The sequence below is a fragment of the Pteropus medius genome, unplaced genomic scaffold (genome assembly GCF_902729225.1).
Source record: "Pteropus medius unplaced genomic scaffold, Ma_sr-lr_union100, whole genome shotgun sequence".
In the NCBI taxonomy this organism is placed as follows: Eukaryota; Metazoa; Chordata; class Mammalia; order Chiroptera; family Pteropodidae; genus Pteropus; species Pteropus medius.
In genome coordinates, this window is record NW_024349804.1 from 15,140,295 (window position 1) to 15,156,530 (window position 16,236).

The 16,236-nt window shown below is 66.8% G+C and overlaps 2 protein-coding genes across 4 annotated transcripts in view; one reads left to right on the forward strand and one right to left on the reverse strand.

The window, feature by feature from the left end:
- Nucleotides 1-1,186: 1,186 nt before the first annotated feature.
- On the forward strand, nt 1,187-13,235 carry DGKQ (diacylglycerol kinase theta). Of its 3 annotated transcripts, XM_039838362.1 has the most exons (23): nt 1,187-1,577; nt 4,104-4,183; nt 4,725-4,824; nt 5,136-5,221; nt 5,298-5,423; nt 5,659-5,812; nt 5,892-5,963; nt 6,056-6,156; nt 6,232-6,470; nt 6,557-6,647; nt 6,743-6,797; nt 6,867-6,928; nt 7,184-7,334; nt 7,599-7,637; nt 8,127-8,242; nt 9,698-9,849; nt 10,045-10,193; nt 10,305-10,483; nt 10,873-10,973; nt 11,133-11,279; nt 11,408-11,519; nt 11,599-11,751; nt 12,051-13,235. In XM_039838362.1, exons 1-23 carry the CDS (start codon nt 1,304-1,306, stop codon nt 12,117-12,119), a joined length of 2,808 nt encoding a protein of 935 aa, XP_039694296.1. In that variant the 5' UTR covers nt 1,187-1,303; the 3' UTR covers nt 12,120-13,235. The 3 variants fall into 3 exon arrangements, with proteins under 3 accessions (XP_039694296.1, XP_039694295.1, XP_039694297.1); XM_039838361.1 differs by having other exon boundaries at nt 10,045-10,483; XM_039838363.1 differs by lacking the exons at nt 1,187-1,577; nt 4,104-4,183 and having other exon boundaries at nt 5,182-5,221; nt 10,045-10,483.
- TMEM175 (transmembrane protein 175) overlaps nt 12,680-16,236 on the reverse strand; it is a 7,595-nt gene continuing 4,038 nt past the window's right edge. The window contains exons 3-6 of the mRNA XM_039837997.1: nt 15,988-16,222; nt 15,569-15,647; nt 15,256-15,391; nt 12,680-14,204 (exon numbers count right to left, since the gene is read on the reverse strand). Of these exons, the coding sequence (XP_039693931.1) occupies nt 13,547-14,204; nt 15,256-15,391; nt 15,569-15,647; nt 15,988-16,222 (1,108 nt within the window). The 3' untranslated portion in view covers nt 12,680-13,546. The remainder of the gene's footprint in view (nt 14,205-15,255; nt 15,392-15,568; nt 15,648-15,987; nt 16,223-16,236) is intronic.

Sequence of the window (16,236 nt, forward strand, 5' to 3'; positions counted from 1 at the left end):
GTCCCTAGCAAGATTGTTGGCCCACAACGCCCGGCTCAGTCATGTGCACTGCAGTCCACTGTCAAGCTCCCAGGAGCAGGGGCCTTGGAATGCTGGCAGGAGATGGGGCAAGGTGATGCACACGCACATGTCCCCAGCGCAGCCTGGATAAGACAAAGCTGTGCCTGCTGGAGCAGCCTGGCTGGCAGGGCTGGGGAATGGGATACACTGCTGTCCTGGGAGAGCCATGGGATTTAATATCGGGAGGGTCCGAGACCAGCCCAGGCAGGAACGCGAGGCCAGGGCCAGGAAGCGAGGATGCCGGCCCCTCGCTCTTCCCACGGGAGAGCTGACGGGAGGGGCTCCTGTAAGGCCACCTGCAATCAGGCGAGGCAGCAAGTCAGGGCCGGCTGCAGCTGCAGTCCCTGGCCATAGCTGGCCGGGAGCCTCAGTCTCCGACTGTGGTGAGGACAGGGGCCGGCGCCTGGAGTGCTCGGGGCAGGGTCCATGTGTTGGAAGACCCCAAAGCCCTCCCAGCCCAAGGCCATCTCCATCACCCTTCTCCTCCACAGTGGACACCAGACTGAGCCCCGATGGCAGGGCCTGGATCCCCGATCCCGCCCTGGGGGCCCCGGGCTGCGCTAGCTGCGTCACCCTACGCAACCGAAAGCCACAGACAGGATCTTGGTGCTGCGTGGGAGATATCCATCTGCGCAGGCACGCGCCAGGGCGCCGCAGGTGCAAACACCTCGCGTCAGTGTCCGCAGGCCGCGTGCGGGGAACCGGGCCCTAGCTCCAGGCGCTGGCGGTCGACCCGAGGCCACCGGGCCCATCCTCCTGCTCTCTTAGCTCTCCCCACACGTCCCGGATTGGAACGGCCTGGGCCCCTGATCCCGTAGGGGGGCCCCGCCTCCCACCTCGGGCTACGCCCCCAGCCCAGGCCCCAACCCCTCAGGCCCACCCCGCATGGCCTTCCTTCCCTAGGTTCCTCCCCAGGCCGCTTGGCCCGGGCCCTGGCGGACTCCACTTCCCCGCCACAGCCCCGCCCGCAGCCCCCAGTCCTATTCCCGCCGGCCCCGCCTTCCCAGGCCCCGGCCCTTCCCCCCAGGCCACACCTGCCCGGGTTCCAGGCCTCGCCCCCGCCACAGGCCACACCCGCCGCCAGGCCGGGTCCCGCCCCGAGAATGCGCGCCTGCGTAGTGGCGGCGGGCGCTGTCGGAAGCCCGGCGCGGACCGCGGGGCACAGCCGGGACCACGGCCTCTCTCGTCCGCAGCGCGGACCCGGCTCTCGCCCGCCGCCGAGGCTCGGGCCGCCCAGGCCGAGATGGCGGCGGCGGCCGAGCCTGGGGCCCGCGCCTGGCTGGGTGGCGGCTCGCCACGCGGGGGCAGCCCGACCTCCAGCCCGGATCTGGGCAGCAGAGGCCGCGCGACGCCGGGTCCGGGGTCCGGACTGGGGTCCGGGCCGGAGCAGACGGGCGCCAGGCCCTCGGGCCCCGCCGCGCTAGGCCACAACTTCCGAAAAGTGATGCTCACCAAGCCCACCTTCTGCCATCTCTGCTCCGACTTCATCTGGGGGCTGGCCGGCTTCCTGTGCGATGGTGAGCGCCCGCAACCCCCTTGCAGACCGCGGCCCCTGGCCCAGAACGGGCACCTCTGGCCTCTGCACTGCCAGCAAAGGCCTTCGCGGGTCAGGGCCCCTTGCCCCACAGGCAGGAGCGCGCGAGCCACCGCCTCCCCACCCCCAACTCCCCAGAGGTGATGAGGCCCGGCTCTGCCAGGGGTTTGGGGGCCGTCAGGTGGCTCTGCTTCTCCCCCGGGACTGCCTGGGTTTTCTCCACTGCGTGGGGATCCAGTGGGGCAAGAGCGTGGGGGGCCGCTCCGGGCTGGGTGAGAGGGCGGCCAGGTGCAGTGACTGGGGAAGAGGCCCGCCCACCCCAACAGGCCGACTCATCCCCAGATGCTGGGTGGCAGCGTGGCTAGGCAGGGCTGGCCTGAGCCACTGGCTCCTGTGCTCTGCTGCTGGTCCATTCTTGCCCTGGCGTACTCTGCTGCCCACAGGGGCCAGGTTTGGCTCTGCCCAGGCTCAGACTCCTGGACAGTGGGCCTAGGGCCTACCAGCCCGAGATCAGCGAGCCGGGACAGGGCCCCTACCCCGCTGCCAAGCCCGCGGGCTGAGCGAGAAGGCCCTCCCTCCTCTGGCTCCGGGACAGCAGTGCCCCGCCTCCTGGGCCCGCCCACCCCTAGTCCTGCTCTCCTCTGCAGGGCAGGTGGGTGGTCCCTGGGGACCACAGCTGCCCTGGGTCCTAGGGGGTGGTGAGGTAGGGAGACCTCGCTTTGCTTAGGGAGACAGGCCTTTGGCTCTGGGGACAGAGGGACAACTCAGGCGGGGGTCTGTAGAGGTTTGGTCCTTCCCACAGGACGCCTCTGTCAGGATGGACGGCATGATTGTCCTGAGCCCACCTGTACCAGGTGGCCCGGCCAGCATGGTGGCGGTCACTCAGTTTCTCTATCACACTGGAGACGTTGCACGGCCCTGCCCTGCCCCTGGGGGTGCCGGGAGGCTCACTTTGAGGGGGGACTGTGCTTGTGCTGGCTGGGTCGGCTCTGTCTGGGGCTGGACCCTGGGCCCGTGCACAGTGAGGGGTGGTGAAGGCAGGGCTCCTGCTCAGAAGGGCTTGAGGACTCGCAGCACAGCCCCGCACCTGGGCCTGGGTGCAGCAGCTCGTGGAAAGAGGCCTTCCTCAGGGGAGATGCGGAGGCCTTCGTGGCAGCTGCGTGGGCATCCTCCCACGCTGGCTGCAGAACGGGCTGCTGACCTCTGCCGGCTGAGGGGCCCGGTGAGGATGAGGGCAAGAGCCTCCTCCCTGGCCACTCCCCGGCCAGGGAGCACCCAGGATGCGTGGCATGGGGTGATTGCATGCTATCTCCGTGGGCCAGCGGAGGAAGCTGGGCTCTGCCCGCCCACGGCTGCTGCCTTCTGGGTGCCCTGGAGCGGCAGTGCTCACTCGTCCTGTGTCCCCACTTCTCCCATCTGACCCCAGCCTGCTTCTGGCGTTCTCTCTGAAGCAAGGGCTCGGCTGCTCTCGCCAGCCTGCGGAGGAGCGTGTCTGCCTCCTGGGGACTGGATGGGACGGGCTGCCTCAAGGCCCTGTGGGCAGTTTCACCCAGGGCTGTGCTGGAGAGATGTCCCTCTGCCACCAGCCCACTTCCCAGCCCCCTGCAGCCTTGTGTATCTGGTCCCACCCAAATGGGCCCACCTCGGGACCCCATCCTCACTGGCCCCACTCCTGCTGCATGTGCCGCCAGAGACCGTGTGGTCACTCCTTCTCAAGGTCTTCCTGCATCCTGTCCATCTCTGGGTCTACCTCCCAGCTGAGCCTTAGTCTCGCTGGGCCTCCCCAGGACAGATGGGGGTGCCCCCTTGCTGCTCTGGTAGGCCTCGCGAGCACAGTGCAGCCTGAGTGCTCACTACCTCTGGGGCATCTGGGGGCTCCACCCCTCTGGGTGGTGGCCTGCCGCCGACTGCTTCGGCTGGGTCGGGGCCGTGCAGGCACACGGCCTGTGCGAGGGGTAAGTAGGGTGTGTGCGGCTGTGGGAGAGTGACAGAGGGTGTCCCTGGAGAAGCCAGTGTGTTGGGACGTGCAGAGATGCCCATGCACCCCCCCGCCCCTTGCAGGGACTAGAGGGGGAGCTGGGTCTGCACGTGGGGCAGGGGCCACTCTCCAGACACCAGACCTGTCATTTAGAATGATCAGAGCCATGAGGGCCCTGCACTCTGGGCTCTCGGGATGAGGGGTGGGGTGGGGCATGGGTTTAGGGTGTCCTGTGGCATTTATGGCGGGGGAGGCCGTCTCTGTGTGGGGACAGCAGGAATCACTAGTGCCCCATTGTGCCCACAGTGGGATGGGCTGGGGGGCTGCAGCGACACACCTGTGCGGGGGTCGCCCCACGTCAGCTCTGGCAGAGTGGGCCCACTGGCCTGTTGGAATGCTGGTGCCCCGCCGCGGCCCTCGGCAGTCCCACTGGTCCCACTGGCTGTCCCGCTGGCCATCTGTGTGCCAAGCCAGGGTCTCTTGATACCTGGGTGGGACAGGGGCCAACTCACACGGCTTCTCTTCCCGTAGTCTGCAACTTCATGTCCCATGAGAAGTGTCTGAAGCATGTGAAGACCCCCTGTCCCAGCATGGCACCCAGCCTGGTCCGAGTGCGTATGGAGCGTGAGCTGGGCATGGGGCAGAGGGGCCCTCAGGGGAGGCTCTTATGGCAGGTCCCGAGCTGGTGGTCAGGCCCGGGGCTCGGTGGGTGGGAGTGGTCCTTTGTGCTGCCCACTGCATCCCTGCGCTGGGAGCCCCTCCCCAAGGTGGCAGCTGGGCCTCCCTGCCTGCCGGTTCTCAGCTGTTTCCTCCTAGGTCCCCCTCCACCTGCTTCGACTGGGTTGGCCCACATGTACTACCGGGGAACAGTCCTGGGGGAAGCGGCCAGTGCGACTGGAGCAGGTCCAGAGAAGGACCAGCAGGGCTGTCACCTGCAGGAGGGGCTGCCCGAGACTGGGGTGGGGGAGGGGCAGCGTTGGTCCTGCACAGAGAAGTTGGGGAAGTGGGGGCAGTCGCCAGCATGCCCCCTGGCAGCACGTGCAAAAGTGCGTGACCCCCGCTCCAGGAGTCAGGCGGGTGGCGGGATCTCGATGTGGAGGGCTGGATGAGCGCTGCAGGCACCAGGACTGAGGCACACTTTGCTTCCTCCAGGTCCCCGTGGCCCATTGCTTTGGCTCCCGCGGGCTTTACAAGCGCAAGTTCTGCTCCGTGTGCCGCAAGTGCCTGGAGGCGCCCGCTCTCCGCTGTGAAGGTACCGCAGGGTGCTGGTCTCTGGCCCTGCAGCAGGCTGGTCAGGGGTGGTGGGCAGGAGGTGCAGGGGTGGCCTGAGGGGCCCGGCAAGAGTCTTCTAGATTCTAGAGCCGCGGGAGCAGGAAGGCGGGTGCTGGGGCGCTAGCAGCGTGTTGAGCTGAGTAGGGCAGGGAGAGGCGCGGAGAGGTGGCAGCGGTCCTTGCCCCGCACTTCGGGGCACAGGAAGGTTAGACAGCGTGGTGGGGGAGAGGGCGGGAAGGGGGCAGGGGCCGGGGGAGCAGCGAGAGGCCCCTAACCCTGCCCGCCCCCCAGTGTGTGAGCTGCACGTTCACCCCGACTGTGTGCCCTTCGCCTGCAGCGACTGCCGCCAGTGCCAGCGTGATGGGCACCGGGACCACGTGAGTGCACGGGGCCTGGAGGCTGGGGGAGGCGGGGCGGGCGGGGCCGCGAGCCTGCTGACGGCGCCCTCCGCAGGACGCGCGGCAGCACCACTGGCGCGAGGGGAACCTGCCCGCGGGCGCGCGCTGCGAGGTGTGCCGGCGGCCTTGCGGCTCCATGGACGTGCTGGCCGGGCTGCGCTGCCAGCGCTGCGGCGTCCAGGTGCGGTGCGGCGCGGCCTGGGGGCGGGGCCGGGCGCCTCCTTCCCATCCGAGCCCATCTGCGGCACACTTTCGCTCTTTCGGGGTGGGGGTCCCCGCGTACAGAAGACAGTCGGGGCTCCCTCTAGTGCGTGGGAGGCGGTCGCGCTGTCGAGGCCGCGCGCGGGAGTCACTGGCGGCCCAGACCCGCCGTCTCCCGCCCAAAGGCCCCGGGCTCAAGGCGGTGACCCCCCCAGGCCCACGCGGTCTGCGCCGCCGCGCTCGCGCCTGAGTGCACGTTCGGGCGCCTGCGCTCCGTGGTCCTGCCACCCGCGTGCGTGCGCCTGCTGTCCCGCAACTTCAGCAAGATGCACTGCTTCCGCGTGTCCGAGAGCACCGCCCCCGAGCCTGGTGAGCGCGGGGTGGGGGTCGGGGGCTGGCAGGGCCGCCGCGAGCGCCGGACCAGAGAGGAACAACGTGCATCCTGCAGGTGAGGGAGATGACGCTGTGGACGGAAGCGCCTCCGGCGGCCTGGGCAGAGAGGAGCTGGCGCCGGAGTCCGGTATGTGCCCGTGGCCGCTGCGCAGCCCGCACCCCGCCGCATCCTCTCGCTCCCCTCCTGCCCGGGTTCACACCCAGCTCGCTCTGGCCCAGGCAAGCAGACCTTGAAGGTCTTCGACGGCAACGACGCTGTGCAGCGCAATCACTTCCAAGTCATCACTGCCACCCGCCTGGCCAGGCGTGAGGAGGTGCTGGTAAGAGGGACCCCCAGGGCCGTGGCGGGCCCGGCCAGTAGGGCCCCACTGCTCTACTCCGGCCCTGCCCCGCAGGAGGCGGCGCTGCGGGCCTACTACATCACGGAAGACCCTCGCAACTTCGAGCTGCAGGCGCTGCCCACGACGGGACAGGCTGGCGGCAGGGAGGCTCCGGGCAAGGCCGGGAGTGGTGGGACTCTGGAGGAGGACGGCGGCAGGGGCCCCGGGTCCCGAGAGGCTGCTCCCGAGGCCTGGGTCATCCGAGCTCTGCCCCGCACCCAGGAGGTGCTGAAGGTCTACCCTGCCTGGCTCAAGTGAGACCCCGCCGGGCCCGGGATCTGCCTGGGGGTCAGAAGGGGGTGGGGCGTGTGGCCCGGACTCCTGAGACTGTCCCCTGCAGGGTGGCTGTGGCCTACGTGTCCATCCGGGTGACGCCGCAGAGCACTGCGAGGGCCGTGGTGCTGGAGGTCCTCCCGCTGCTGGGTCGCCAGGTGCGTATGCTGCGGCAGGCCCTGGTGCGGGCCCCACGCGGTGTTCTGGGGGGTGGTGCTGGTGTAGGCCTGATGCCCGACCCCACCCCCCACAGGTCGAGGGTGCTGAGAGCTTCCAGCTGGTGGAGGTGCTCATGGGCAGCAGGCACGGTGAGTGGTCTGCCCTGGGTGCCCTGGGGTGGTGGGCGCCCGGGGCTGAGGCTGCATTCTCCCCTGCAGTCCAGCGGACGGTGTTGGAGGACGGAGAGCTTCTGCTGCACCGGCTCCGAGAAATCCGGCAGGTCAGTGGGCCACTGACCGTCCTGGCCACAGTGCCTCCCTGCCCGGCTCTGGGGCCTATCCGCTTCCTCACAGGTCACCTGTTCCGGGGAGGTGGGGATTTGAGCACAGACCCTGAGCTCTCCGAGGGGTGGGGGGAGGATCCCTCCTCCACCCGGTGCAGTTCAGCCTTGGGTCTCCCCAGGGTCCCTCCTGGATGCGTGTGGAGGGGCCTGGCACTGTGTCCCCCTGCGCTCAGCGCCGCCCCACCCCTGCAGACATCCCTGCGGCAGATGAGCCAGACACGCTTCTACGTGGCCGAGCACAGGGCCGTGGTCCCACACGTCTCCCTGTTCGTTGGTGGCCTGCCTCCCGGCCTGTCCCACCAGGAGTATGGCAGCCTGCTGGACGAGGCTGTGGCCACCAAAGGTGTGACCACCTGGACTGGCCTGGGGCTCCTGGCTCCTGGCCCCCAGGTGCAGGGTGGGAGTCCTTCGGAGCAGGCTGTGGGGGCTGCTGGGCAGGGCCGGGCCCTCCTGCCCTTTCTCCCACGGTTGCTGCCTTTGTCTCGCTGGTTCCCCACCCAGTGGGTCTCCTCAGCTCCGGGGTGCAGACTGGGACAACCCCCTGAGGGGCTGCTGGCCGGGTGAGGCGCCCGGCCTCTGCTTCTGCTGACTGCAGCCTACCTTACAGCTGGCCTGGTGACCCTGAGCCACGTCTACTCCTCGCAAGGTGAGCCACTGCGCAGAGGCCAGGTTCGGCGGAAGTCGCTCCTGCCGTTACATGGAAGAGCCCCACTTGCTCCCCTGGTCGTGGCCCCGGTTCAGACCTGACCTTCCTCTCCGGGAGCCTGTGTGAGGGAAACGTGTTTCCGTTATCGTCCCACCGGTGGGCTCGTGTCCTTGTCGTGGACAACTTCAGACCTCCTGGAAGGGGGAGGGCGTGCCACGGGCCACCTGTCTTCGGTGGGCCTCGAGCACTTACCAATGTCTCCGTTCTCTGGGGCACAGCCCCCAGCCCCGGGGGCTCGGCCGGTGTGGGAGGGGGTGAGGGTGTGCCTGCTACTTCACTCTGCCTCCTGGCGCCCTCACATCTGTCAGGGACAAGTGTGTCCTGTCCCTGAGTCTGGCTGTCCTTGAAGACTCCCCCAGGGGTGGGGGTTTCACACCACACAGACATCCTGGGTTGGGCTGACCTGTGCTCACAGCCCACCTGCCGCAGGTGCTGTGGTGCTGGACGTGACCTGCTTTGCAGAAGCCGAGCGACTGTACATGCTGGTCAGGGACACAGCTGTGCACGGCCGGCCGCTGACTGCCCTGGTGCTCCCGGAGGTGCTGGTGAGTGGGCGGGCACTGGGGCCTGGCCCGGGCGGCGGCTTCTACAGCCGGTTCATCTAACGCTCAGGTGTCTGCTGCACGTGCCCAAGTCATACAAGTGGGAGACCTGCACGGAGGCCACTGGCCAGGGGACCTCGCGGAATCCCGGCCCTCTGCCCTCGGGTCACTGGGCCTGGCCGGACTCCCCTGCCCAGCAGGCCTCATGATCCCTGCTTGGTGCCTCTGGTCAGGTGGTCAGGTGGTGCTCCCTGACTCATTGCTGCCTGGAAGAGGGGTGCCAGGCGGCCAGTGCGGGAGAGGGTGGGCACCGCCGTGGGCACCACAGCTGAGGCCAGGCAAGGGCCAGAGCCCCGGAGCCTGCCCTGTGTCCTGTGCCTTCCCGCAGCCTCTGGGCCTCGGCCCTGCCAGTCCCAGGGGTACCCCCGAGGTGTCTGCAGCTGCTCTGCCCTGGGCCCCTGACCCTGTCCGGGGAACCAGAATGACAGCAGAGCGAGCGCAGGGTCTGAGACTGGGGTGGTCAGAGGAGGATGCAGCCCCCCGGGGCAGGACCCTAGCGCTGGCCCTTGGGGCAGGGCTCCGGGCCGACACGCAGTTCTCTCTCCTGGCAGCTGCCTGCCCCTGGGGAGCAGGTAAGTGGTGCCTGCAGGCAGCTCTGCCTGGTGGGTCACACATCACCCCAAGTGTGTCCTTGGCCTCGGGCCATGGCCGTTGTGTCCGTGCCTGGCCTGTATGTTTCCCGTCAACCAGCGCCCCCGTCATGGGGGCCCCAGCCCCTGACCTCATCGTGTGGACCCAGTTCCCCTGCCCTGTTGCCATTGTGAGACCCAGTGCCCACCCCTTCCTCACCGTGTGACGACTGCGGTGCCCTCGTCCTCACCACCGTGAGGGGACCAGCCTCACTGTTATCGTTGTGGGAACTCCGGTCTGCACCTCCGTCTTTGCCGTTGTGGAGACCCCAGCTTCCTCCATCCTTGCCTGTGGGGACCCCAGTCCCCTGCCCACTGTCTCCTGGGCACTGGTTTGGGGGATGGGGGAACGGGCTTCATCCTAAGCCTGAGAAAAGCTGTGCTCCTGCCCTGGGAAGGGGGCTGCTCCTCTTAGCTGCTACGTAGGCGGCCAGGGGCCCTGGAGCTGTGTCCTCCCTGATTGCCCCAGGTGGCTCCGAGAGGGGCAGGAGAGGTCCCAGGTGGGTTTCCAGCCTGGGCTCATGGCCCATGGACCAGGTGGTACGTGAGGTCTCAGGATATGTGTCGGGGCAAGGCTCAGGGTATATGCTCAGCTCCAGGCTGGTCAGCGGCCTCTGGGTGCCCCCTCTGCCTTGGGGGTGCCCCTAGTGCTCAGTGGTTAGCTGGGGATGGCCATGTACCTTGGGCCTTGCGCGTGCCTTCCTCGGACAGTCACTGCTAGGCATGGCAGTGGGGCCAACGCCTGCCCTAACTTGGCCCCGTCTGTCAGCACACCAGGCTGCCGCCAGACTGCCGGCCCCTTCTTGTGTTCGTGAACCCCAAGAGTGGAGGCCTCAAAGGCCGTGACCTGCTCTGCAGTTTCCGGAAGTTGCTGAACCCTCACCAGGTCTTCGAGCTGACCAATGGGGGGCCTCTTCCCGGGTGAGTCTGCTGGGGTCCCCAGTAGGTCCCAGGAGGGGCTCCGTCCACCCACTGACGGGCCTGCGGGAACGCTCAGGGCTGTCCTGGGTGGAGGATAAGCTGTAGCCCATTCTGAGGCCAGGTCGTGCCCTCTCGCCCCTGCTCACTGCACACCTGCGTGGCCGCGATGGGACAGTTCCTCTCTCCCGGCCGCAGGTTCCACGTGTTCTCCCAGGTGCCCTGTTTCCGGGTTCTGGTATGTGGCGGGGATGGCACGGTGGGCTGGGTGCTTGCTGCGCTGGAGGAGATGCGGCCCCGTCTGGCCTGCCCGGAGCCTTCTGTGGCCATCCTGCCCCTGGGCACAGGTGGGGTCAGCCGGCAAGTCAGGGGATGGGGCCTCGGGGTTTATCCCTGCCTGCCCGTGTTCGGTCGAAGCCTGGGGCAGAGGGTCAGCCTGCATCTTGCCCCTGCCCCAGGGAATGACCTTGGCCGGGTCCTCCGCTGGGGGGCAGGCTACAGTGGCGAAGATCCACTTTCCGTGCTGGTGTCGGTGGACGAGGCTGACGCTGTGCTCATGGACCGGTGGACCATCCTGCTGGATGCCCATGAGGCTGGTGGTGCGGAGAACAGCGTGGCAGACGCGGAACCCCCCAGGGTACCAGTGTTTCTGGGGGAGGGTGTGGCAGCGGTGGGGCCCCCTGCAGGCGACTCTACATGTGCATCCAGGGACTTATCCTCGTCCTACCACACTTGGCATAGGTGCCAATACCACTTCATTTATGGACAGGGAAGTTGAAACACAGAGTAGCGATTGCCAGGTGACATACCCAAGGCTGGCTGGCTCAGAGCCTCGCCTATAGCGCGTGCCATGCTGCCTTCTCTCAGGAGCTGGCAGTCACTAAGCTGGCAGTCACTGGACAGAAGCAGCTCTGACGACGGCAGTGGAGTTGGGTTGGAGACAAGGAAGCCGGACCCAGCTTAGGGGAAGTGGGGAGCACCTAGTGGGGCCGACTGGGGCCATGGGAGAATTTGCCTTGTTCCCAGATTGTGCAGATGAGTAACTACTGTGGGATTGGCATCGACGCAGAGCTAAGCCTGGACTTCCATCAGGCACGAGAGGAGGAGCCCGGCAAGTTCACAAGCAGGTGCCAGAGGATCGAGGAGCTTGGGACCACTGTGGGCAGAACAGGGGCTGCCCCCTGGTGACAGCGCACCTCCAGAGGCTTTGCCAGCAGGCATAGGACACGGGGGCTGCTTTAGACAGGGCAAGGGCCCCACCTTGAGACGGGAGGCGTCCCCTGCAGGTTCCACAACAAGGGCGTCTACGTGAGGGTCGGGCTGCAGAAGATCAGCCAGTCTCGCAGTCTGCACAAGGAGATCCGGCTGCAGGTGGAGCAGCACGAGGTGGCGCTGCCCAGCATCCAGGGCCTCATCTTCATCAACATTCCCAGGTGCAGTGGCCGGGCCCCAGGGCTCAGCGCCCCGCAGCCTCGGCTCTGGCCTCCGGTTTGGCCCCTGGCGGACTCTGGGCCCTGTGCGGCCTGCATGCTCACCTGTATGCCCCTCTCTCTTGGCACAGCTGGGGCTCGGGGGCTGACCTGTGGGGTTCTGACAGCGACTCAAGGTTTGAGAAGCCACGCATGGACGACGGGCTGCTGGAGGTGGTGGGGGTGACGGGCGTCATGCACATGGTGAGTGTTGGCAGGCCCGGGGGGCGGGGCCCTGTGTGGCACGGCTGCCCGCTGAGCCCGGCTGGCCACCCCCCGCCAGGGCCAGGTCCAGAGCGGGCTGCGTGCCGGCATCCGCATTGCCCAGGGCTCCTACTTCCGCGTCACTCTCCTCAAGGCCACACCTGTGCAGGTTGATGGCGAGCCCTGGGTCCAGGCTCCTGGACACATAATCATCTCGGCCGTGGGCCCAAAGGTATGTGAGTAGTGGAGCGAGGCAAGCGGGGCTGAGGGGTGCGGGTGAGGTCCTGCCATGGTCGGCCCTTCCCTGGCTCCGGGAGGCCAGCCAGCCCTTCGAGAGCACCTGCCTCTCGTGGAGATGAGCCCCCGGGCCCCAGAGGGGCGGGGCTTCCACTGGGCAGCAGCAGGCTCGAGCTGCCCCCACACACCACAACCACAGGACCCCCACTCCTTCCCCTTCTGTGAAGTGGGCTGAGGTGGCACTGGGTGGCCTGCAGTGTCACCTAGTCCTCTGACCGCGCCTGCTTGGGACAGGTTCACATGCTCAGGAAGGCCAAGCAGAAGCCCAGGAAGGCCGGGACTCCCAAGGATGCCTACCCCTGAGGGGGACCCCCAAGTAAAGGAGGCCCAGAGCAGTCTGCGCTGGCCAGCAGCAGCAGCGGAAGGGGATGGCCTTGCCCACACCCCCTCTGCACCAGTGACCCTGGCGGGCAGGGCTCCACTGGCCAATCCTCTCGCTTCCTGGGGCCACCATCATAGAGGACAGGCGCTCCTCCCTTAGTGTTCTCTGCCACCTGAGCCCTTCGAGCTGGTGGCACTGGACCTCAGGGGGTCCCCAGGACACTCCTACAGAGCAGCTGGCTCTATGGGCCCTGGATGTGCCCAGCGCAGACATGGGCATCCACCGCCAGCTCCTCTGGCCTCGTTTCTCCATTGAGGGCTGGGTGGAGTCTACCATTTACTTCCTCTGCTGGCCTCACTGCTTGCCAGCCTGGCTGTGGCCTGAGTGACAGGGCTACAATGCAGAGGGGGCCTGATGAGGTCACATGGGCCTGGCCACCATTCCAAGGATGAGTGTGGTGCCAGGAGGCAGCTGGGGGGGCACCCCCCACGGTGGGGCAGCGAGCCTGAGGAGACCTGAAACAAGCTGCAGCAGCGTGAGGTGAGGAGGAACCAGCTTTAATCGCCAGGGAGAACTGGGCGCTCTCCATCAAGCAGACAGGACTTCAGTATCCCCACTGAGCCCCAAAGTCCAGACAACTGTGGAGCCACATCTCAGCTGCTAGGAGCTTGGCCAAGTACTCAGTCTGCCTGGGAAATCTGAGGCCCCCAGGAGAGGACCCTCGCCCCTCTTTGCTGTCTGTCCCTGTGCCGCTGGTGTCACGGGGGCTTTGCTGTGAGGTTTGGCTTAAACCTCAGATGTGGCCCCACCCAGCTGCGGTCCTCGCCTCTGCCGAAATTGCGACATGCATGGCAGCGCCCGATATCATGCCCCGAGCACACGTGTGCATTCCTCATGCCTTGTCTGTGGAGTCGCCAGTCTCTGCTTTGCAGGCCCTGGCCTTGACCGGGGTCTGTGGAACTGTCTTTGAACTGTGGCTAGAGTAAACCTGTCCTATATTTAAGTGTGTCTATGCCCAGGTGGAGCTGTGTAGCCTGCACTACCTGGACGCTGCCATAATTTATACCTGTGACAAATATAGTCTGGGCACCACTGTCTGCCACTGCCTCGCTTCTCTCTGTGCCCAAGGGCCAGTGCATGGGGAGGGGTGGTTTGTAGCCCGGCAGCCTCCAGGGAGCTCTGCGTGGGGAGGGTGGGCCGAGGCGGGTCCCATGGAGGACCTGGGTCATAGATGCCCCATGCGCCCCTGGAACCACCCGACTGCCTGAGTGTGGGCCAAGGACAGAGGGAGGCACGTACAACGCCAGAAAGGCAAGTCGCGTGAATCCACAGCATGAAATCCCACCATGGAACTGAGGACCCGGCCGCCTGCTGACACTGAGACCTCAGGCTGGCGGGGGGACAGGTGCTAGCAGGGAGCAGGAAGCAGCGGGGCCCGCACGTCCTCCTCGGTGCCCTGCGCGGGCCGGACGAGGCCCCGCAGCGTCTGCAGGAGGGCCAGGGCCAGGCGCACGAGCAGCCGCAGCAGCAGGAAGGCGGAGGGCACGGCGATCTGCATGAGGTGGAAGATGGCCGTGCTGAACCGGCTCAGGAAGCAGGTGGAGGCGAAGGCCAGCAGGCTGGTGCAGGGGTACAGCGCGAGCTTGGCGAACATGAAGGCGTGCTCATGGCCCCCGAACCGCGCCGAGGGCTGCAGCGTCTCAGGCCCGTGCAGCAGGGCCGCGGTCCACGTGGCGAACTGGAAGATGCTGGCGAAGAAGATGATGGCGCAGCTGATGCGCACGCGCGCGAGCTCGTCCCGCGGCCGCCGGGCGAAGGCCGAGGTCTGCTGGTAGGCCAGCGGGAGGCCGCCCACGAAGGCCAGCGAGAGCGCGTTGAGCAGCCCCATGGCCTGCGTGGCCTTGCGGACGTGCAGGAAGAGTGAGTGGTGGGCGAACCAGAGCAGGCCCACCGTGGCGAAGGAGCCGAAGTACGCCAGGAAGCGGGGCCCCGACTCCCTCAGCGCGGCCACCAGGCTGCCGTGGAACCTCTCGTCCACGTCCTTGGCATCCGGGACGTTGTCCTCGCTGTGGGTGTGAACAGACGGCAAGTGCAGCGGCCTCACCATGGGTGTCTGGTCAGGGCTGCGGCCCCTACCAGGCAGCTGGGTCCCGGCACACCGGAGCTTCAGGTGGGTGGCGGGGACTTGGGCACACTCAGTTCGCACGAGCCTGCACTTGCACAAGTTCAACTGCATGCCACATTTTCTTTGCTGACTGCTAGCCCTGCCTGCTGGACCAGAGCCCGCAGCCACGTTGGCCGCCATAGGTGGGTGCTTGTGAGGTCTGTCTGACCCAGTGAAGCTACCTGTCTCCGGGGGTGGACCCACAGGCCTGAAAGGAGTTTGCCTCTGCGGTTCTGATCTGTGGGCCACGCACTATCGTGGGGAGCAGTTCTAAGACATGTTGAGCCCCCAGCTTCTCCCCTTCCTGGAGCCCGCCGCTCCTGGTAGGGGCCCTTCTCCCCCATGGAGGGGGAGCACCTGAGACGCCGTCCTTGCACGGCGCTGCGTGTGTTGGTGGGGGTGGGACATGGAGCCTGAAGCGCGGCCTGGGGACCCCACCCAGGTGCTCAGGGCCAGCAGGGCAGGCGCTGTGCCTCTGGGTCTTGGAGGGTGGCGGGGAGAATGTCCCGTCCCTGGGCTCCCAAGCACAGCAGCTCCCTGAGCTAGGGTGGCCCTGGCTGCTGCGTGGAAGCAAAGTCAGATCATTCTGGAAGCTTAGGTCTAGGCCTCAGCACTACCAATGGACACTGCCTCCCAGTTTTTACACATTCACAAATTACGGCACCAAAGAGCCACTCAGAACTGAGCGAATCGAGACTGGACTGTCAGACGCAGCACGTAAAACCGGTTCCTCACGTGTTCAATGGAAGGAGAACGCACTGAAATGTGACCAAGGAACGGGAGACTGCCAAGAGGAAGGAGTTTGAAAAGAGGCAAACAAAACCCTCAGAAGTAGAAGGAAGACAGTGGAGATCAGGCCTGTGGCGGACAGAAGAGGTGGTCCCGAGGGCAGAGGGCAAACCTTGCAGGGAAGTGGACAGGGCGGTGTCGGGTGGCCAGGCGGGGACTCTTACCAGATGTCCAGGATGAGGAGTGTGGCCACAATGGCGTAGACCCCGTCACTGAAGGCCGCCACCCGCTCCTTGCTGAGAGGCTCCTGCTGATCGAGGTCGAAGAACTCTATGCTGGGCGCGGGAGGCTCCTGGGGGCCTGTGGGTGGGGCGGGAAGGAGCTGGCCAAGCCCCTAGGACTGTGGGGCCAGCGTGGACGTCGCCGCCCTCTTCCCCAGGGGCCGAGAGCAGGAGGACCAGGGGAGGGGATCCCACAGGGATGCCTGCCACCGTCGCGGGTGCTTGGGCCCTGGGAGCAGACCGCGTGGGAACTCACCCAGGAGCCTGCATCTGCACCAGCTGGCGGCCTTGCTGACGTAGGGGAGGAAGACAGCCATCGCCATCAGCAGGTACGACTGCACGAGACACACGGCAGGTCAGGGCCCGGCAGGGGTCCCACCGTGAGTGACCCGCTCGGAGCACAGGGAAACAGGTGAGTTACACTTCCCCGAGGCGAACACCTGTGTGTCAAAGAACACTGCCAGCAAAGGACAGACAGCTCGGAGCAGGCGCGCGTCTGCCAAGCACGTCGGCACCATCTCCCACAACGGGGTATTACTGGGTGACCGAAAGGAAGGAAACCCTGACGGGCTGCCACATGACGAACCTTGCAACCCCACGCTGGGTGCAGGGGCCCAGGCACAGCAGCACCCTAGTTGTGACCCATTTATGTGGCACACTCCGCTGCCCACTCACCGCGGGATAGAAGAACAGGGAGAAGCCGGCAGCAGCTAAACACAGCACGGGGCCGCGGAGCACGATGTGCAGGATGTGTCGCCGGCACAGGGCCCGGTGCGCGGAGCCCTCTATCTGGGGGTTCAGGAGGTGCGGGAAGCGGAACGCGTACACCACGATCAGCGCCTGTGGGAGAGCGTGCTGCAGGGCACAGCAAGGGAGCCCTGCTCTGCTCCGGGGCTGCGGGGGCTGCGTCGGGGCGCCGGGGGG